The sequence below is a fragment of the Dipodomys merriami genome, unplaced genomic scaffold (assembly GCF_024711535.1).
Source record: "Dipodomys merriami isolate MVZ:Mamm:240054 unplaced genomic scaffold, mDipMer1.0.p SCAF_55, whole genome shotgun sequence".
Classification (NCBI taxonomy): domain Eukaryota; kingdom Metazoa; phylum Chordata; class Mammalia; order Rodentia; family Heteromyidae; genus Dipodomys; species Dipodomys merriami.
Window position 1 is genome coordinate 6,642,495 of NW_027206124.1, and position 22,022 is coordinate 6,664,516.

Sequence of the window (22,022 nt, forward strand, 5' to 3'; positions counted from 1 at the left end):
GAGCAACTGGCAGCTGGCTGAAAGTAAAAAGTTTAGAAGTGACACTGACCAAGAAGCCACAGGCACTAGGCTCATAGAAGTTCTTTTTTGTTGATGTTGGTCGTGGGGATTGACCTCTGGGCCTGGGCGCTGTCCTTTCGCTCTTCAGCTCAAGGCAAGCACTCTACCGCTTGAGCCACAGCGCCATTTCCGGTTTTCCAGTGGTTTACTGGAGATAAGAGTCTCAGGGAGGTTCCTGTTTAGGGCTGGCTTTGAACCGAGACCCTCAGATCTCAGCCTCCTAAGTAGCTAGGATTATAGTCATGAGCCAATGGTGCCCGGCCTCATAGAAGTTCTTAATCAGTTTAAAATCTTCTAGTAGATGGACACAAGGTTCAAGTCTGTAATACTGGATACTTGGGAAGCAGAGATCTGAAGACTGTAGTTCAATGCCACTAGGGTAAAAAGTTTGAGATTACATCTCAGCCAATAGCTGGGCCTGATGGCACAAGCCTGTCATCTAGCTTCATGGGGACCCAGAAAGCAGGATCACAGACTAAGATGGCCCAGGCGTAAAATGGGACCCATCTCAAAAACAACCAGTACAAAAAAAGACTGCTAGAGTGGTTCAAGTAGTAGAATGCCTGCTACCAAGCACGAGGTGCTGAGTTCAAACCCCAGTAACACACACACACACACACACACACACACACACACACACACACACACACACACACACACACACACACACACACACACACACACACACACACACACACACACACACACACACACAGCTACTGGTGCCACTTTTTCATAAACTTCAAAAGCATACTTACTCTATCCAGATCACTATAGTTTTACTTCTTCCTTCCTTCAGTGTTCCGAAATTTGTCATCCTTGTAACTTCAATATCACCTTTGTTTTTCAGTAAGAGGGCTCCATAGACCTCCTCAGGAACCTCATCAACAGTGTTGGAGTCTCTGAAGGAAGTACCAAGGAAAGGTGATGGACCATTACACCTTGCTGCTGCACTGGTGCCCCTTCCCTCAGCTGTCTCCTGCATCGCTCAAGGACAGACTGCGGGACAACCCCACGGACATACCATCTAATTAGAGGCAGGGATTCTACAAGCCCCACAGTTCCTCAGAACATGTAGTCATCTCATAGAAGAATGTCACAAATTCCTCAGTCAAGAAGACCGAGAAGCACCCTCTGAACTAGCCTCCCAGAGGCTTCACTCTCCTCCTACCACCTCCCAGGAAACGGGGGCGGGGAAGCATATCAGGGCCCACTAAACTTTCGCTTCAAAAAAAATTTTTTTTTGCTTTGAAGTATAGTCATAGGCTGCATAACAACACTGCCTTCACAATGGACTGCATACACAAGTGATCCTATAAGATTAAAATGGAGCTGAAAAACTACTGGCTAGTATCTTCATGTTTGTATTTGTTTAGAAACGAAAATACTCGCCTTTGACAACTGCCTACAGTGTTCTGCGCAGCTCAGGCCATAGGCCTAAGGTCTAGGTGCAGCAAGATGGGGAATGTAGGGTTGGGGAAGGCACCCTATGAAGTCTGCTGCGATGAAGCCCCTGACTGATAACACATTTCTCAGACCATATGCCCATCATTAGCATCTGACTATGCACAAAAATAATTAAATGCAAAGTTTTGCCTTTAGAAAATGAGGTGGTTCTACTTTCCCTGAAAACAGTTTCTGCCTCTCTGAACATGTGCTCTTTGTAGCAGATCACTGGCCTTGCATGTTTCTCTGGTGTGCAACTCCACTAAGAAAACAGGGCTCTTAGTGTGGGCTATATAGTAAGACTTTGTATAAAAAAAAACACAACAAACAAACAACAGGAAAGGAAGGGAGGGGGCAAGAAAGAAGGGAAAAGGAAAAAATGGGAGGGAAAGGAAAAAAGGGGGAAAAAAAGAAAATAGGGCATCTAGAACAAATCTGCTTCTGGCCCTGCCTACAAATTCAGTGACCTCGTCAGGAGAGCCTGTTCCCCTTCCCCTCTTGTGCAGACTTTCCACACTGGCCAATGGACAGACCACAATATGGTGGAAGAAGAGTCAGCAATGTACTCAGGTTACTTAATCAACCCTCCCATAAGACAAGCTCTGTTTAGGTGATGCTTAGGCTAGGAGTTGTCACTGTGCATTAGTCACACTGTTGATTAGACACGGAGACAAGAGGGGTCTCACTGCAAGGAGGGGCCCTGGATATAAGCAAAGCCCAGCACACACTGGCTGTGATCCTAGTGAGGAAATGGAGAGGCAATGTCTTGCTCCCCAACCCAGCAACTTCTCCATGCTATGGCACAGAAAGAGTTCTTGAGCAGAACCAGGACAGCATGTGTATAGTACAGGTGTACTCTTCACGTGGCCATGACACATATGGACCCTGCAGTCAGAACCCTGGGCACACCACAGAGTCCTCACTTCCCAGACCCATGGAGACAGATGTCAGAGCTAAGTTACAAGATGTGCAGTGAGTCTGAGGCCCATAAGACCCATGAATGGGGTTCACGTCAGTGAGCCAGCCTGCCTTATTTCCTGGCATCCAATGGCTTGGCAGATGGAGCTAGAGGTGCTGGGACCAATAAGAGCCATGAAGGCCACATGTCTCACTCTTCTGCTCCAGAAGGAAAAGTATCCCATGGGGAAGGGAACAAGGGTCCATGTGGCCAAAAACAAGTGTCTACAGGCAGTGTGTGTATATAACACTACTTCCAGTCCAGCAAGACCAGCCAACCTTCCTGCACCTCTTTTGTACCTGCCCAAAAGGTTGTATAGGTCTGACCTGCCACATCTAGACACCAAGCCAAGTAGCAGATGTGGGGCAGAAAAGCAGGCAAATTATTTTCTACACAGAATTTGTATTCTCCTGAGGAGACTGTACAGTGAGTGAAATAAAAAATCACTGAGATTGGGGATATAGCTCAGTGGTGGGAGCACTTGTCTAGAATGCACATACAAGAGAGGGGGAATTGAGGAAAGGAAGGAGGGAGTCAAGAAGGCTTCCCCAGGCCTGCACTGCCAGCACCACCAATACAGTCCCTGACCTTGGGCCACGGCCATATGAATCTTCCTTTTACAACATATCCAGTCTTTGCTACTGTGGTGCCAGCAACAGGAAAGGCACTAAGACAACCACTACTGTAAGAATAAGGGTTAAGCTGGTCACCAATGGCTCAGGCCTATAATCTTAGCTACTCAGGGAGCTGAGATCTGAAGATCACAGTTCAAAGCCCAGGAGGTTTTGGGCCCCTTCAGAGAGGAGACTCTTATCTCCAGTTAATCACAGAAAAAGCCAGCAGTGGTGCTGTAGCTCAAGTAGTAGAGTGCTAGCCTTGAGCAAAAGGAACTTAGGGACAGTACCCAGGCCCAAAGTTCAAGGACCAGGACAGGCAGAAGAAGAAGAAAAAAAAGAATAAGGGTTAAGTGTAAGGGAAAGGCACAGAAATGGATGGGAAACAAATGCAGCAGTGGTACTCAGCAGACACTATGAACTACATAACTTGTGTGTAAGAATGGGAGAGAAAAACTGGGAAAGAGGAAAAGGGTAACAATGTCCAAAAAGGAATGCACTCTTTACCTGACTTATATAACTGTAAGCCCTCTGCACATCACCTTTCTAATAACAATTAAAATAACGATAAACATTTTTTAAAAGAATAAGGATTGGGCTGGGAAGGTGGCTCAGTGGTAGAGCGCTTGCCTTGCATGCATGAGGCCCTGGGTTCCATTCTTCAGCACCACATAAGCAAAAAAGAAAAAACCGGAAGTGGTGCTGTGGCTCAAGTGGTAGAGCGCTAGCCTTGAGCTGAAGAGCTGAGGGACAGTGCCCAGGCCCAGAGTTCAGACCCCACAACAGGACCAAAAAAAAAAAAAAAAAAAGAATAAGGATTGACCTCACTTTAACTATGAAGCTACCCTCTAGAAGGCATGTTCTTCTTCACCAGTCAACACAGGACTTGACATGTCTTGTATGCTGGCTTATTAAAATACAGTCTTGGGGGCTGGGGGTTTAGCCCAGCGGAAGGGCGCCCGCCTGGCGTGCCCAAGGCCCTGGGTTCGGTTCTCAGCCCTAGTTTAAAAAAAAAAAAAAAGACATAAAATACAGTCTTGGCCGCGTACCAGAGCCTCACACCTGTAGTATAAGCTACTAAGGAAGATGAGATCTGAGGATCAAGGCCAAAAACCAGTCTGGGTAGAAAAGTCTGTGAGAGTCTTATCTCCAATTAACCTAAAAAAGCCAGAAATAGAACTATGGCTCAAGTGGTAGAACAACAGCCTTCAGTAAAAAAAATCAAATGAAAAATAAAAAAGCCCAGAAGCAACGTGCAGGACCTGAGTTTAAGCCCAGGACCATCATGCACATGTGCACATACACACACAATCACACATACACAAACAACAGAGCTATGTCCTGAGAAATGTGTCCTTAAGTGATTCTGTCTTGCGTGAACACCACAGTGCACTTACAGACTTGAGCAGGCTGCAATGTTACTAGGCAATATGCTCTTACAGATCAGCGTTTGCAGCCTGTGAATGGAAGCACTACACAGCACTTGACTATGACTCTTCAAAGTACTCTTAAGTCGGACCTTGTTTTGAAGCTATACAGTACTAGGGCTTCATGCTTGCTAGGCAGCCACTTTTACCTCCCAAAGCAACACTTTCTCATTACCACCTTTTCACAGGAGTCATGCAAAGTGCTCTCCAGACATAGCAAGACTGGCTGCTCTCCACCACCACAGCGCTGACAATGTCATGTCTCCGCGGCGTGTACCCCTCAGGCAACTTCAGGGAGTCCAGGCTGAAGAAGATGCTGTCCTCTATCACCCCATTCCTCCCACATAGGCTGGAGATGGAGACCTGCAAGGGTAGGGCTGCATGACCATTGCTGGAACTGTGCAGACAAAAGTGCACGTCTCAACATTTGCCATGCTGGCCTGGCGGAGCCAGTAAGACTGAGTACAAGCAGCAGGCCTGGAAGCCTAGGCTCTGTGAGGGGCTGCCTTGGTGGCCACTGTCTCTCCCTTAATGCTCATGGGTCAGCTCATGCCTCCACCTCTCCCTGTTACAAACTCAGTACTTCCTCATTCCCATCCCCCTCCCCTCATCATACTAGCTTACAAGGAAGCCCAGTCACACGTCCCTCTTACCTCATTACCTCAAACCCTAGTCATCTGTGTTTGGTCCTTAGAATACTTTAACATACCCACTGTAACTCAGACCTTCCTTATCTGAAAATACTGATTTGGCTATACCTCCTTAGGGACACAGGCCAAGACTGAGCTTTATCCTAGTACAGTTCTCAGCACCTCCAAGATCTGGGCCATGAAAGTAACTGCTTGCAGCCAAGCGTGCAGAAGCGTGTGAGGAGCCATTCACTAGCACATTACCTTGTCAACGCGCTTGTATCTCAGTGGCTTCACTGAGACAGCCTCGCTGCTCCATGTTCCAGGGCGTATCCAGTACTGAGCCTCCACCCAGTCTCCTTTGCATGGCTGAAAACCTAAAATGACCAAGGAAAGGTTTTAGTGGTACTCATGTATGCAGTACACGCTGAGGAGGTTATAAACTGAGAGCATTTCTATTCTACTGGAGCATTTTAATAAAACACTCTCCTTCTGTCAGAAACAAGTTTGTCACCCTCAATTCTCTTCTAGATGGATCCTGGTTAAAAAAGCAAAGTTTTAGGACAGAATCTGTAGCATACAGGAGAGAGGTACTCCCACACCAATCGCCTATTCAGCATATTATCCATAGGTCCCCACAAAATATACCACCCCCTGAAAAAAACACCCCCCCAAGGAACCAACAACTGTGATAAAGTGAGCAGAGCTGGAGTCCTTTGGTGGAAACTTCCAGGATCCAGCAGGTGTAGGCACAGGTGGAGCTGTCAGCTCAAGTAATAGAGGTATGCCAGAGAAATGAGTAGTAGACAGCCATCGCCTTCTCCTGCCTCCACCATAAACTGAACCACAAAACTCCCAAGACCAAAGGAATAATAAGCTAAAGGTAACAGGACAACAGACACTGCTGGCTCTCTTTGGGGCCCTTACCATCTGAACCTTCCAAATGCTCACACCCCTAAGAGCTCTTTGTAAAGCAGCACGGGATCCTGTGATGGTTTTTCTTTTTTGGTAGTACTGGAATTTGAACTCTGGGTTTTGAGTTTGCTGGGCAGTCCAGCTTTTTTTTTTTTTTTTAAGTGAGCCCTTTATATTTTGGTTCTGTTTTGATCAGAAATGCTAAACCAAAAGTATTTAATAAACATTGAGCCAACATTTTTAGTTTTTGATACATTTTACACATTGCAATCATTGAGAACAGAGACTGTAAATAGCCATAAAAGCAATGGGGGAATGATAAAAAAAAAAAAAAAAACTGGATGCCAGTACTGGAGCATAGTACAGAGTTTATGTGATGTTCTGTGATTGGACCTGAGAATATACAACTTGTGTGAAAAATCCTTCAATGAAGCACGTTACTTTTTATTTTGGCAGTATTAAACTCAGAGCCTCATGCTCGATTGGCTTATTTGCTCAGCTTGAATCATGCTTTCCAGACCTGCTTTTTCTCATTATTTTGGAGATAGAGTCTCACAACTACTCTTTCCAAGCTGACTTTGAACCACAATCCTCAGGGTCTCAGCCTCCTGAGCAGCTAAGGTTTTAAGTATGAGTTACCAGCATCTGACTTTAAAGAAAAACATTTTTTTGCTTTTAACAGTTATATAGAAAGGATTTGTTACATTTCTGAATATGTTAATGCTATATTCCAATCAATTGCCATCACACTCCCTGCATCCTTCCTTGTAAGAAATAGCAACGCAACTATTTTGAAGAACTGTGGTAAACTCAGGGCCTCAAGCTTGCCAAGTAAGCCACTACTTTTAATTTAGCTGGTGTGTGTATGTGAGCGCGCGCATGCAAGTGCGTGCGCCGATTTTGTGGCTTGACCTCAAAACCTAAGCACTGTCCCTGAGCTTTTGTGCTCAAAACTAGTGCTCTACCACTTGAGCCACAGATCTACTACTGGCTCTTTGGTGGTGAACTGGAAATAAGTGTCATAAGGACTTTCCTACTCAAGCCTGGCTTCCAACCTTGATCCTCAGATTTCAGTCTTCTGAGCAGCTAGGATTACAGACATGAGCCTGGCTGGTATTTTCTAATAGGATCAATGAAACTGGGTAAACCTACATGTTCAAAAATAATCAGTCAGTCTAGCTGGGAGCCAGATTATGGATGATAATAATCCTAGCTGCTGAGGAGGCTGAGATCTGAGGTTCATGGTTTGAAGCCAGCCCTTGCAGGAAAGCCCATAAGATTTTTTTTTTTTTTTTGGTCTGTCACAGGGCTTGAACTCTGGGCCTGGGCACTGTCTCTCAGCTCCAGCTCAAGGCTAGTGCTCTACCGCTTGAGCCACAGCGCTACTTCCGGTTTTCTAGTGGTTTTTATTGGAGAAAGAGTCTTATGGACTCTCCTGCACAGGCTGGCTTTGAACCGAGATCCTCAGATCTCAGCCTCCTGAATAGCTAGGATTATAGGTGTGAGCCACCAGCACCCAGCTTCCATAAGACTTTTTTATGACAGGTCATGGGACTTGAACTCAGTGCCTATGTACTATCCCTGAGCTTTTGTACTCAAGCCTAGCACTCTATCAGTTTGAGCCACAGCTCCATTTCCATTTATTTTTGGTGGTTAACTGCAAATAATAGTCTCAAGGACTTTACTGCCCTGGTGGCTTTGAACCAGAATCCTCAGATCTCAGCCTGCTGAGATGAGCTCTAGCTCCAGCATGATCTATCAGCACGCAGCTCCTTTGTCAGACTTTCATCTCCAACTAATTACCAAGAAAGCCAGAAGTGGAACTGTGGCTCAAGTGGTAGAGTGCTAGCCTTGAGCACAAAAGCTCAAAGAGAGCGCCAAGGCACTGAGTTCAAGTCCCAGGGCCTGCACACACAAAAAAGAGATAGTTAGCAATTTGAGTTTATAAAGATATTAAAAGGACAAATGCGACTTTGATGAATTACCCAGGCAATTATATTAAGAAATTAGGATACTGAAAGATTTTTTTCCAGAAAAATATCAGCAATGAGGAAGTACTAGGAAGTACTGAGTTTGTACCAGGATGGGGTAGAGGCATGAGCTGGGCCATGACGGCATTGAGGGAGAGACAGTGGCCACCAAGGCAGCCCCTCACAGAGCCTAAGCTTCCAGGCCTGCTGCTTGTACTCAGTCTTACTAGCTCCGCCAGGCCAGCATGGCAAGTGTTGAGACGTGCACTTTTGTCTGCACAGTTCCAGCAATGGTCATGCAGCCCTACCCTTGCAGGTCTCCATCTCCAGCCTATGTGGGAGGAATGGGGTGATAGAGGACAGCATCTTCTTCAGCCTGAGTTTTTTCTACATCCATAAGGACATAGGACAGGACATCAACATGGGAATCCTGTGAAGCAGTGCCTGTCATAGTAAGGCGCTAGTATTTGGTGAGTTAATGTTGGGAGAAAGTATCTTCTGACTCTTCAGGAAGGAAATTAAAAACAGACCAATTCTTCCTTGTTTCACCTTTAGGTCTAGGTTATCAAAGTTTTATGAGCAAAGCCATGACCTCTCAGGCTATCTGTGGTGACTCTCAGCCACACAGTGCTACTCATCCACAGAGGATGAGCCTCCAAAGAAGCCTCAGGCAGCCAATTCTGTATTTCCTAGATCTTCGCAGAAATGTTCTGACATCTGCTTCAGATTCCTGTTTTCATGCATTTTCTCACATGAATGTTCTTTTAATATGGTCAATACATTTTAACAGCAATTTTCACATCTCTGAGTATAACATAGCCTTGAGAGCAATCTACTGTGCCTAAGTTGAGTTTTTCAATAAGAGGAAATCCCTCAGTCTGAGCTTTTCTTTACTCTTCCAGGTAAACCTTCTTGTCTACACCTCCTGTCAATATCGTCAGAAACATTCCTATCTACTCCAACTCAGAACAACTCCCATCTGTCCTGAGAATGCCTTTCTGCTCATGTGTGAGGGGCCCACATAAATGCAAGCAACTTTCTGCAGAATTAAGTGTTTCCTTCATAGGACAGATTTCAAAATCTCAGGTCTAGCAATCAAGATCAAGGGCCATGCCAACTATCCCTGTTCCCCTGGCCACATAGCAGCTGACTATGCTTAAAGCAACAGGAAACCCTGCTCCTATTCATCTTTTAACATGTAGCACAGTGCTGAGAAGCTCAGAAAGCACCTCCCCCAGCAGCGCTTCCCATTCCCTCCCTGTCTGCGCTATACATATTTTTTCCATGGATGAAGAGTTCTCTCTGATCTTCTCCACTGTCTAGTTCTATACTCACCACCATAGGAAGCAAGAACACAGCAAACAACTGTTGAATTAACCTTACAAATGACATCAACAAAATCATTATTCATATAAATAAAACTTTAAGCTGGATGTTGGTGGACTGTAATCCTAGCTACACAGAAAGCTGAGATCTGAGGATCGTGCTTCAAAGCCAGCCCAGGCAGAAAAGTCCATGAAACTTTACTCCTATCTCCAATTAACCACCAGAAATCTGGAAGTGGTGCTATGGCTCAAAATGGTAGGATGCTATCATTGAGAAAAACAGCCCAGGGACAGCACCCAGACCATGAGTTCAAGCCTACAAGAACAACAACAACAACAAGTACTATTTTCCTGACTTATCTAACTGTAGCACATCTGTATATCACCTTTATAAAAATGATTAAAAAATTAAAAAACAAGCGGGGTGCCAGTGGCTCATGCCTGTAATCCTAGCTATTCACAAAGTTGAGATCTGAGGATCAGGGTTCAAAGCCAGGCCAGGCAGCAAAATACATAAGACTCTTATCTCCAATAAACCACCAGAAAACCTGAAGTGGCACTGTGGCTCAAGTGGTCGAGTGTTAGCCTTAGGCTAAAGATAGCGTCCAGGCCCAAAGTTCAAGCCCCATGAATGACAAAAAGAAAAAACAAAGAAAGAAAACCTTTAAGTCAGCTGAAAACAAATGTATTTAAAAGCAGATACACACTTATAGAAAGGTATAAGGTAGGACTGGGAAGTTGGCTCAGTGCTAGAGTGCTTGGCTTACATGCATGAGACCCTGGGTTCGATTCCTCAAGCACCACATAAACAGGAAAAAAATAAAAAAGCTGGAAGTGGAACTATGGCTCAAGTGGTAGAACTCTAGCCTTGAGCTGAATAGCTAAGGGACAGCACCCAGGCCCAGAGTTCAAGCCCAGGACTGGCAAAAAAAAAAAAAAAAAAAAAAAAAAAGAAAGAAAGAAAAAGAAAGGTATAAGGTAATCCCAAGCCCTATTTTAAAATGTGTGAAGTAATTTAGGAGTGTTCTTAGGGCTGGGAAGGTGACTTAGTAATAGGATGCTTGCCTAGCATGCATGAAGCCCTGGGTTCAACTCCTCAGGACCACATAAACAGAAAAAGCCAGAAGTGGCACTGTGGCTCAAGTGGTAAGAGTGCTAGCCTTGAGCAAAAACAGCTCAAGGACAGTGTTCAGGCCCTGAGTTCAAGACCAGGGCTGGAAAAAAAAAAGTGTTCTTGGACTAATGTACTACTTTCAGATGAGATCAGTAACTTAGCAATCTTATGGACAGGACAACTACTCAGACCCTAGTGACTATTCACAAATGAAAATGTGAATTTAAACAGTGAACCTCTGAGCCAATTGCAAAGGAACATCTACAGAGGCAGGCATTCAACCTGATTCTTTCAATCAATACGTAGCTATCTTAAACCTAACCCATTAAGAAGTCCTTTACAGCCAGGCACCCCAGTAGCTCACACCTGTAATCCTAGCTACTCAGGAGACTGAGATCTGAGGATCATGGTTCAAAACCAATCCGGGCAGGAAAGTCTGTGAGACTCTTATCTCCAATAAACCAATAGAAAACTGGAAGTGCGGGGTAGCTCAAGTGGTAGAGTGCTCACTTGAGCTGAAGAGCTGAGGGTCAGCGCTCAGGCCCAGAGTTCAAGCCCCACGACCAACAACAACAACAACAACAACAACAACAACAAAAGTCATCCTTTACAAAACATAAACCCTAATTTAAAATGTGAAAAAGAAACATCTGGCTACCTTCACACACACTCTCCAGAGAGAAGTATGTGGTCTGATTGATGTAGCCAGCGCCTTCCATCAAGGAAGTCACACAGCCAATCAGCGCACGGGGGCTGGAGTCTGTCAGCCCTTGATCCTGGTTTTTGCTGTCATCTTCCCATTTATCAGACACAGCTTCCACCTGCAAGAAAACAAATCATTCTTTAACCCGCTATATAAGAAGAGTAAGAAAAGGAAACTACAGGCCCATATCCCTCTTAGTCATTTGGGCTGGGAAGCCCAAGATCAAAGGGTGGTAGATTTGGGGTCTGGGTAGGAACTACTTTGATTGAGGGACCTCTGTGGGGTCTCTTTCATAAGGGCATGAATCCTATTCATCAGAGCTCTGCCTTCATGGCCCAATAAACCCAGAGAGACCTCACATACCAATATTATCACCTTGGGGAATTAATTTCAACTCATATTTTGGGGAACACAGGCCCTATTAGTAATCTGTTATGAATACTAATGCAAAAATCAACAAAATATTGGCAAGCGGAGTGAGGCAATATGTGAAGATATACTAGACACTGTAATCAAGTGGGATTTGTCCCAGATTGCCAAAGTGGTTCAAAATATATGAAACTCAAGTCAATATATTGATAAGATGAAGAAAATGATCACTGATCATATCATTTGATGCAGGAAAAGCATTTGACAAAATTAAACATCCCTTCACAATTACAATACTCAATAAACTAAGAATAAAGGAATAAACTAGGAAAAGACCACAAATGCACATCAACCCAATGTTGATAGAAAGCATTTCCCTTAGGTTAAGGTACAAAGCAAGGATGCCCACTCTTACCACTTCTATTCTACATTGTACTAGAAGTCTACATGAAAGCAATCAGGAAAAAAAAAGAAGACATCTAAATTAGAAAAGAAGTAAAATTAGTATCTGTTCATAGATGGCTTAGGGCTCAGGCTAGGCACCTTAGATTCATGATTATCTTCATTCTCCCTCTTGAGTGCTGGGATTATAGATATATGTCACTATACCAAGCCTGTGCACGTGTGTGTCTGTGTTCATGTGTATATGAGTATGCCAGTACTATGGCTTGAACCCAGGGCCTCATGGCTCTCACCTCTCTTTCATGACTAATGGGTGCTCTTATCACTTGAATCATGCTTCCAATCCAACATTTTTCTGTTTAATTGGAGATAATAATCTCACAGACTTTGTGCCAGTACTGGTGCTTGAACTCGGGACCTAGGCAATGTCCCTAAGCTTTTGTGCTCAAGGCTAGCGTTCTACCATCTGAGCCATAACTCCACTTAACAGCTTTTTGGTAGTTGAGATAAGATTCTCAGAAACTTTCCTGCTCAGGCTAGCTTTGAACTGTGATCTAATCTCAGTCTCCTGAGTAGATAGAATTACAGGTGTAAGTCAATGGCATCTGGCTCATTCTGCTCTTTTTGAGGCTCAATTTCCTTTCCAGATTTTTTTTCCTGGAAGCACACAGAAATAAAACTAGTTTTTGTATGCTGATTTTGTATCCTGCTACTCAACCAAACTCATTTATTGCCTTTGATTTGGAGGCTTTTGGCATAAGGAATCTTTAGCACCTTCATGTAAAATCTGGTGTATCAAAAAAGCAAAAGATACAGAATACCTAGGAATCAATTTAACCAAAGAGATGTAAGATTTGTACACTAAAAACTATTAACTACTGATGAAGGAAAAAATAGACCCAAACAAATGGAAAGATACCCGTCAATAAGGTGGATGACCAGACAGAAAGCACAGTGAAATGTGGGTGAGTAGCACAGGGAGATGTGCTGCTTTTCACAGCACAGCACCCATGCCAGGGCTGCATAGGGCTTTCTGAGACAATAGGAATATCCTGTATTTGCCTTACTTGGCAATTACTAGCTACATTTAGCACACAAAATATTAGCAAACTGATCATGAATCTGTGGAGCTAATTTCAAAGTTTAGGAGTTTTCTTTTTGCATTTTTAGTTTTAGTCATTGAAATTTAGTTTTAATAGATTTAAACAACCACACCTTCATATCCTGCTGGTAGTTAATGCATTTAATGTAATTTTAGAATCTGAATTATTTTTACATGTATTACATTTTTGGTTGGTAGTACTGGGGTTTGACCTCATGCCTCACACTTACTAGGAAGATGCTCTACTACTTGGGCCATACACTGGTCCTTATTATTATTATTCTGACACAGGGTTTCAGTATATAGTGCAGGCTGGTCTTGCACTCACAATACTCATGCTTCAGCCTCACAAGTGCTGGAATTATAGGTGTGGTACCCACCTATAATCCTAATCCATGGGAAGCTGAGGCAGGAAGATCTTTAGCTAATGCTACACAGTGAGAGCCTGTATCAAAACACCAAAAAAACAGCTCTGGGATATCTTTCAAGTAGTAGATCACCTGCATAGCAAGGTTTAGACTCTGAGTTTAAACTCCAATATTGCTAAAAACAAAAAACAAAAACATCAGACAAGGCTTCAGATGGTACTTACCAACTATAATAGCAACACAGTATAGCTCAAGCCTTATTTTTTTTAGAACAAATTAGTGTTCTTTTAAAAATCATTTATTTTAAGCTGGGTGCCAGTGGCTCATGTCTGTAATACTAATTACTCAGGAGGCTGAGATCTGAGGATTGAGGTTCAAAGCCAGCCCAGGCAGGAAAGTCCGTGAGACTCTTATCTCCACTAAACCACTCAGAAAACCAGAAGTGGTGGAGTGACTCAAGTAGTACAGCACTAGCCTTGAGCTGAAGAGCTGAGGGACAGTGTTTAGGTTCAGAGTTCAAGACCCATGACTGACCAAAAAAATCCTTTTTATTGTTATTATAAAGGTGATGTACAGAGGGGTTACAGTTATATAAGGCAGGTAAAGAATACATTTGTTTTTGGACAATGTCACCCCTTTCCTTACTCCGTTTTTCCATCCAGTACCCCCCTCAAGTTTTATAGTTTATTTTCAACGTATTGTCTAGTGAGGACCAATGCTGCATTTTCTCACCCTCTGTCCCTCCATTTCTGTGCTTTCCCTTAAACTCCAAAAGACAGATAAATGAACAAACAAAAAAAACAAAAACAACCAAGAAAAAAATCGCAATTCCATTTCCTAGAGTTCATTTGATATATATTATTTTATGTGATCAGAGGCACATAGAGCTCAAGCCTTAAAAAAAAAAAAAAGATAAAACTGAGGTCTTTCCTGTAGTCCTAGACTACTTGGGAAGTTGAGAACTGGAAAATCACAGTTCAAGGCTAGTTTAAGCACAACCTGGGCAGAAAGGTTCACAAGACTCTCTCAATCCTTAGTGGGGTGTAATGGTACCCTAGTGGGGTGTAATGGTACCCATCAGTCATCCTATCTTTGTGGGAGGCTGAGATCAGGAGGATCATGGTTCCAGCTCAGCCTAGAGACATTCCTGAGATTCCAAGTCTCAACAGAAAAAGCTGGACATGGCAGATTGCATCTATCATCCCAGCTAAGCCTAAAATAGGTGAATCAAAGTCCAGGTGCATACCTGGACAGGAAAGGAGACCCTATCTCAAAAATAACCAGCACAATAAAGGGCCAGAAAAGCAGTATAGTGGCAAAACATCTGCCTAGCAAGAACAAGCCTTGAGTTCAAACCCAAGTACTAAAAATGTAGTTACAAGCTCAATAATTTCCAGTTTCCAAATGTTACTAGAAATCAATAGCTTTACTTTGTAGTAAGAAAAAGATTAATTTCAAAGTGCCATATAAAATTATAATCATAAAGGAACAAAAAATTATTGCAAATAAAATCATAACAAGGCATTTGTACCCCTCATGAGAAAAATCTCTAAACTGTAAATAAAAAACAAAGCTTGAGTAAGTGGATAGACATAATTTTTATGGTTGGAGAAGTTTCTACAATGACTAAATGTCAATAATCCTATGTGGTATTCACAAACCCAGTGCCAACCAAAGCAAGTCAGAATAGAAGCTTAATAATAGTGAAGATTATAAAATTCATTCTTAACATGTGAACAGCCGGAACAATCCATTTACAAATAAGGGCAACAAAAAAAACCCTGCCTATCATGTATGACAACGGGTGGGCCACCTGCTGGGGCTCACAAGACCAGCACCAGGAGCACAGCTCTGTGTCTGAAGAATGCAGGTGCATACAAAGAGACTTGCCAAAGTAGACTCCTAAGCAGGGTAACTTACTAACCATTAGAAAAGAAATGTCTAGCCAGATGCTGGTGGCTCCTGCCTAAAATCCTAGCTACGCAAGAGGCTGAATTCTGGGGACTGCAGTTCAAAGCCAGCCCAGGCAGGAAAGTCCCTGAGTCGCCTATCTCCAATTAACCACTAGAAAGCCAAAAGTGAAGCTGTAGCTCAAGTGGTGGAACATGAGCCTTTAGCAAAAAACTCAGGCTCTGAGTTTAAGCCTCAGGACCAACATGCACACACATGCATGCGTGAGCACACACACACACACACACACACACACACACGCACGCACGCACGCACACGCATAATACCTAGCTCCAATTCTCAGTCTATGTACCACAGTACATGCCAGACAGATTAAATACTTAGATGTCAACAACAAATAACTTTCAAAGGAAAATAAGCATTTGTAATGAGAAGTGGAACAAGTCCAAGGAGTCAAAATACACATGGAAAAGGAAATGCAAATCAAAACAACTCTGAGATTCCATCTCATCTAGTTAGATCGGCCAACATTGTGAATCCCAATAACAAATGATGGCAGAAATGAGGAGGAAAAGGAACTTTACTGCACTGTTGATGGGAATGTAAATTAGTTTGACAACTCTGGACAAGAGTCTGGAGGTTCCTCAAAAAACTAAATATAGACCTTCCCTATGATCCAGCCATACTACTCCTGGGCATCTATCCTGATCATCATGAGCCAGGAAATGATAAACACCTGCTCATCTGTATTCATTTCTACACTATTCACAATAGCCAAGATATGGAAACAGCCCAGATGCCTCATAATAGATGAGCGGATCCAAAAAATGTGGTACTTTTATACAATGGAATTTTATACAGCCTTTAGAAAATAAAATGATGTCATTTACAGGGAAATGGATAGAACTAAAACAAATCATGTTGAGTGGGTTAAGCCAAGCTCAGAGTCAATCAACACATGTTCTGATATGTAGAAATTAGATCTAATACACCAGGATATAAGTTACATAGGATTCTAGATACACATATACAGTGAAACCAAAAGAAGAGACTCAGGAGAGAAACACAAAGAAGCAATGCCTCTGTGCCTCTTTACATTTATATACTATATATATCAAAATGAACTCTAATATATGGAAACAAGAGACCTCTTTATCATTTTTTTTTGTTCATGATTTTGTTTCTCTTTTTTGGGGAGAGGGGGATCGGTCGCAGGGCTTGAACTCTGGGCTTGGGTGCTGTCTCTCAACTCTTCAGCTCAAGGTTAGCATTTTACCACTTGAGCCACAGTGCCACTTCCAGTTTTCTGGTGGTTAATTGGCAATAAGAGTCTCACAGACTTTCCTGCCTGGGCTGGCTTTGAACCATGATCCTCAGATCTCAGCCTCCTGAGTAGCTAGGATTACAGGTATGAGCCACCAGTGCCCGACTTCTGTCTTTCTTTATGTATGGTATATTTACGTGCATATCTTCAGGAGGTTGTGGAGTAAGGTACATAACTCAAGGGAAAAAGGGTTAAAAAAAAAGTGCAGCAGTAGAGCTCACTGGACACAGATGAAAGTAAACTATACAACTTGTGGGTGGAGTCAGGAGGGAGGGACTGGAAGAGAGGGAAGTAATGGAAGACAAAAGGAGAAATTTACAAAGGAAATTTACCCATAAACCTGACTCATGTATATCATCTTTATAATAACATTAAAATTTAAAAATTCATGTGAAGCCAGACATGGCTCAAGCCTATAATTCTAGTTACTTGGAAGGCAGATATCAAGGGACTGTGGTTTGAAGCCAGCCTAGGCATAAAAGTTTGAGAGACCTCTTTCTTAACCTATGACTGGGTACAGCGCTGTAAGCCTGCCATCCCTAGCAACATGGAAAAGCACAAGTCAAAGGCCAACAGCCAAGGCTAGCCTAGGCATCAACTGAGACCCTATTATGAACATAACCAGCATAAAAATGCACTGGAAGATAGCTCAAGTAGTAGAGTGCCTGCTATCAAGTATGAGGCTCTGAGTTCTAATCCTAAGTACTGTCAAAAAAAATCCACATATATAATTACATTTTTAAAAACTATAGGGGCTAGGAATGTGGCTTAGTGGTAGAGTATTTGCCTAGCATGCATAAAACCCTGGGTTTGATTCCTCAGTACCACATAAGCAGAAAAAGCTGGAAGTGGCACTGTGGCTCAAGTGGTAGAGTGCTAGCCTTGAGCAAAAGAAGCTCAGGGATAGTGCCCAGTCCCTGAGTACAAGCCCAGGACTGGCCAAAAAACAAAACAAAAAACTATTAAAGTAGCTGGGTATCACCAGAAAACCAGAAGTGGTGTTGTGGCTCAAAGTGGTAGAGAGCTAGCCTTGAGCAAAAGAGCTCAGACAGTGCCCAGGCCCTGAGTTCAAACACCACAACCGCAAAAAAAAAAAAAAATTTAAGTTGCTGGATGACAATGATTTATACCTGTAATCCTAGCTACTTAGAAGGCTGAGATCTGAGGATCATGGTTTAAAGCCAGCCCAGGCTGAAAAGTTCCCATGAGATTCATATCCAATCAATCACCAAAAGAAAAAAAAAAAGCCAGAAGTAGAGCTGTGGCTCAAATGTAGTGCATTAGCCTAGAACTGAAAAAGACAGCACCCAGACCCTGAGTTCAAGCCCAGGGCTGGCACAAAAAAAAAAAAAAAAAAAGTTTCCTGGCAGTGTCCGGGCCCTGAGCTCAAGCCCTAGGACTTCCAATACACACACCAAAAAGCAAAAAACAAAAAAACCCAGCAACAACAACAATGACAAAAAAAAAAAAACCAACTCTAATTTTACCAATACGTAAGCATTAGTGAGAAAAAAGTTGCTGGGCATTGGTGGCTCATGCCTGTAAGTCTAGCTAGTTAGAAGGTTGAAATCTGAGGATTGAAGTTCTAAGCCAGCTGGACAGACAAAAATCTAAGACTTATCTCCAACTAGCTAGAAAAAAAGTCAAGACCTGGAGGTGTGGCTGAAGTGGTGGAGAGCCAGCTGTGAGTCAAAAAACTGAGTGAGGCTCTGAGTTCAAGCCCCAGGACTGGTGCGCATGCACTAATGCACACACACACACACACACACACACACACACACACACACACACACACACACACACACACACACACACACACACACACACACACACACACACACACACACACACGATGAAAGACAGCTCATGGCAAAAAAAAAAAAAATATGGGGCTGGGAAGGTAGCTCAGTAGTAGAGTGCTTGCCTTGCATGCCTGAGGCCCTGGGTTCGATTCCTCAGCACCACATAAGCAAAAAGAAAAAAGCCGGAAGTGGCACTGTGGCTCAAGTGGTAGAGCGCTAGCCTTGAGCTAAAGAGCTGAGGGACAGCACCCAGGCCCAGAGTTCAGGCCCACGACCGGACCCAAAAAAAAAAAAGAAAAGATCACCTTTTACTTGTTAGGGTGGCAAATATTTCCAAGCTCAATAATAGCCATAATCATACCCACACTAGAAAAGAGACACTCTCTCATTCTGCTCCTGAGAGTGTAAACTAGTACACTATTACTGGATGTTGATCTAATGGCCATTAAACTGTTAAAAAATCTGTATACTGATTTAACAATTATATTTTAAAGAGTTCATACTACAAAAAAAAAAACCCTACCCTTTTTAGGGGTGATACTACCAGCCAGTACTCTACCACTTGATCCATTTCTCCAGTCCAGTGTTTTTCTGCTTAACTGGAGATGGAGCCTCATAGACTTTTCTGCCTAGACTGGCTTGTGATCCTCCAGGTCTCCTGAGTAACAAGGATTACAGGAATGTAACACTGGCCAAAAAAACAAACCTATTTTTTTATGATAAAGAAAAAGTGCCTTTACAAATCAGATGGTATAGTTTCAATAATTATTGTTAATATTTTAAATATATAGTTTTACTGTTATTAAGATAATGTACAGAAGGGTTACCATTTCACAATTCAGGTATTATTAATATTTTTTGAAAAAACACTAGAATAAAGAACAGCTAAAAAGTATTTTCCATGACAAACATATATAAGCAACCTTCACTTTCTGAATTATGTTTCTATAATGTTTGACGGATGTAAATGACTTTTTTTTTTGGTCCATCGTGGGGCTTGAACTCTGGGCTTGGGTGTTGTCCCTGTGCTCTTCAGCTCAAGGCGAGCGCTCTAACACTTGAGCCACAGCGCTACTTCCAGTTTTCTAGTGGTTATTGGAGATAAGAGTCTCATGGACTTTCCTGCCCGGGCTGGCTTTGAACCGTGATCCTCAGATCTCAGCCTCCTAAGTAGCTAGAAGTACAGGTGTGAGCATCCGGCAATGACTTTTTTTGTAAATGACTATTTTTATTATAAAGAACAAAAGCTTCCTTCACAGGTCTCTCCCCTAGACAAGGGCATGTCTCAGAGGCTAGCAAAGGTGTAGATACATGGTGAAGACTATTCCTGTATGATCTAACTCACCCTGATTGCTTTCAGTCCATTTGACACTTTATTTTCTTCCACAACTGCAATAACTTCTTGTCCAACATTCAGAAGCACTTTGCTAGTCACAGCATCGTTGGAGAAGTAGATCAAATCATCAATCATGCCATAATCGCTGCAGTATCTTGTCACAACACCCTGCACAGTTTTCAATCTGATGTCACCTAAGACAGATCATTAAAGTGGTTACATTGGCCGTAAGAGCAAGCCACACCAAAGTGAGCTCTACCAGAGAGAGACAAAACAAAGCATGGGTCTCCAGGAGGAACAGGAACCCAATGGGCTACATTGAGACCCAGATCTTGTCACTGAGTGGTTGGGCTGTAGGTTTTTGAGGCACAGGACCATGTTCTGAGGTCATAGGTGGTGGGTGTGGTTGCAAGAGCCCTAACTCCAGAGCCAAATTGCCTGGATTTGATTCCTAGCTCTTTGTCATGTGTAACCCTGGGATTAGTCTTTGACAGTTCTATGTTAGTTCTCATCTGTAACATGGAAAAAGTTACTGTCACTACACAGAAGCTTGTTGGAGGGCCAAGTGACAGCTTACACAGCAACCTACAAGACTTTCGAATGGCTGACAGTATAGTCCTACAAATTACTTTATAAACTTCTGGGAGACCTCGATGTGTATTGCTGCTGCAATTCAGGAGAATAAGACTTCACACACAAGGCTGAGGGCATGGGAGGGGGTGCCTGGCCCAGGAGCAGTGTAGACCCTAAATCATCCACAAACTACAGTTGTAACCACTATCTTTGAGTCCTTCTGCACCTGTTCTTTGACTTTTCACAAGAGAACCCCTGGGTACCCAGGTTGTGTGACAGTCCTGTAATCTTAGTGCTGCACAAAACTAGAGCTCAAAGCAGTTACTGAAACGAGAGCCAATGAAGCCATTATCACTGAGTATAGCGGGCTGCAGGCATTGGCACATATGCCCACAAATGGTCTTTACCACGTTGTGGTTAACAGCTAACTCTATTTCTAATGCTATCTGATGGCTTCGATTGTGGAGCTGGCTGGCTTGCTTGCTTGTTCTATCAGCTATCAATCTTGATCTATCTTATGTATTGCCAATAGCAGGACTTGAACTCAGGGCCTGCACACTATCCATGAGCTCTTTTGCTCAAGGCTAGTACTCTATTACTTGAGCCATGGCTCCCCTTCTGGCTTTTTCTTTTCTTTTCTTTTTTACGGGTTCACTGTAGATAAGAGTCTCAAGAACTGGTCCTGCTGGCTTTGAACAGAGACCCCGAGATCTCAGCCTTCTGAGTAGAGTAAGATTACAGGTGTGAGCCTTGAGCGTGCCGCTGTTCTACCCTCCAAAGGGTGGGGAAAACAACAGAGGCCCGGGCACCATCGCTCTCCGTTCACTGCCGAGCAGGAGGAACAAGGAGAAACCAGCTATGTAGGCAGCCTGGAGAAGTGTGGGGACCAAGTACTGTTAAGCTCAGGGCTCTGGAACACAGGCAAAGCGTGAGCCGAGTGAGCCCCGCGTCCCCGCCAGAAGCGGCCCCTGGGGTCCCCCGCGTCCGGGCCAGGCGCGGCGCCTCGGGTCCCCCCACGTCCCGACCAGGCGCAGCCCCTCGGGTTCCCCGGCGGCCCCTGGGGTCCCCGCCTCTCGTCCCAGCCAGGCGCGGCCCCTCGAGTCTCCGCGCGTCCAGGCCGGGCGGGGCCCCTCAGGTCCCCCCACGTCCCAGCCAGGCGCGGCCCCTTTGGTGCCCCCACGTCCCGGCCAGGCGCGGCCCCTAGGGTCCCCCCCCTCGTCTTGGCCAGGCGCGGCCCCTCAGGTCCCCCCGCAGCCCGGCCAGGCGCGGCCCCAGGGTCCCCCCGCAGCCCGGCCAGGCGTGGCCCCAGGGTCCCCCCGAGGCCCGGCCAGGCGCGGCCCCTGCACAGCACAGTGGCAGCAGATGAGATGCGCGGCCAGGCTGCAGACCCTCGAGTGCGACCCAGGGCTCGCGAGCCGCCGAGCTCAGCGGGAGATGCGGGGTCTGTGTTAGGAAAGAGCGAGCCGCAGCCCGCGCCCCTCACACCCCGTTCCACGCGCGGCCGCGAGCGCGGGCCGCCCGCCGCGGGGCTCCGCAGACCCGGCCCGCCCTGCACGCACCTTCCACAACCTCGGGTCCTGGCCGCCCGGCCTCCTCCTCAGGGGCATCCTCCCTCCTCCAGAAAAAGGCCACCAGCTTGGCCGCGAGACGCAGCATGGCGACGCCCGGCCCGCC

The 22,022-nt window shown here is 44.3% G+C and overlaps 1 protein-coding gene across 2 annotated transcripts in view; it reads right to left on the minus strand.

The window, feature by feature from the left end:
* The window catches only part of Mov10l1 (Mov10 like RNA helicase 1), a 73,202-nt gene extending 51,180 nt beyond the window's left edge, over positions 1 to 22,022 (minus strand). For both annotated transcript variants that reach the window (XM_069999793.1, XM_069999792.1), the window contains exons 1-6: positions 21,908 to 22,022; positions 19,785 to 19,969; positions 11,117 to 11,279; positions 5,399 to 5,511; positions 4,684 to 4,868; positions 819 to 962 (exon numbers count right to left, since the gene is read on the minus strand). In XM_069999793.1, coding sequence (XP_069855894.1) covers positions 819 to 962; positions 4,684 to 4,868; positions 5,399 to 5,511; positions 11,117 to 11,279; positions 19,785 to 19,969; positions 21,908 to 22,004 — 887 coding nt within the window. In that variant the 5' untranslated portion in view covers positions 22,005 to 22,022. The remainder of the gene's footprint in view (positions 1 to 818; positions 963 to 4,683; positions 4,869 to 5,398; positions 5,512 to 11,116; positions 11,280 to 19,784; positions 19,970 to 21,907) is intronic.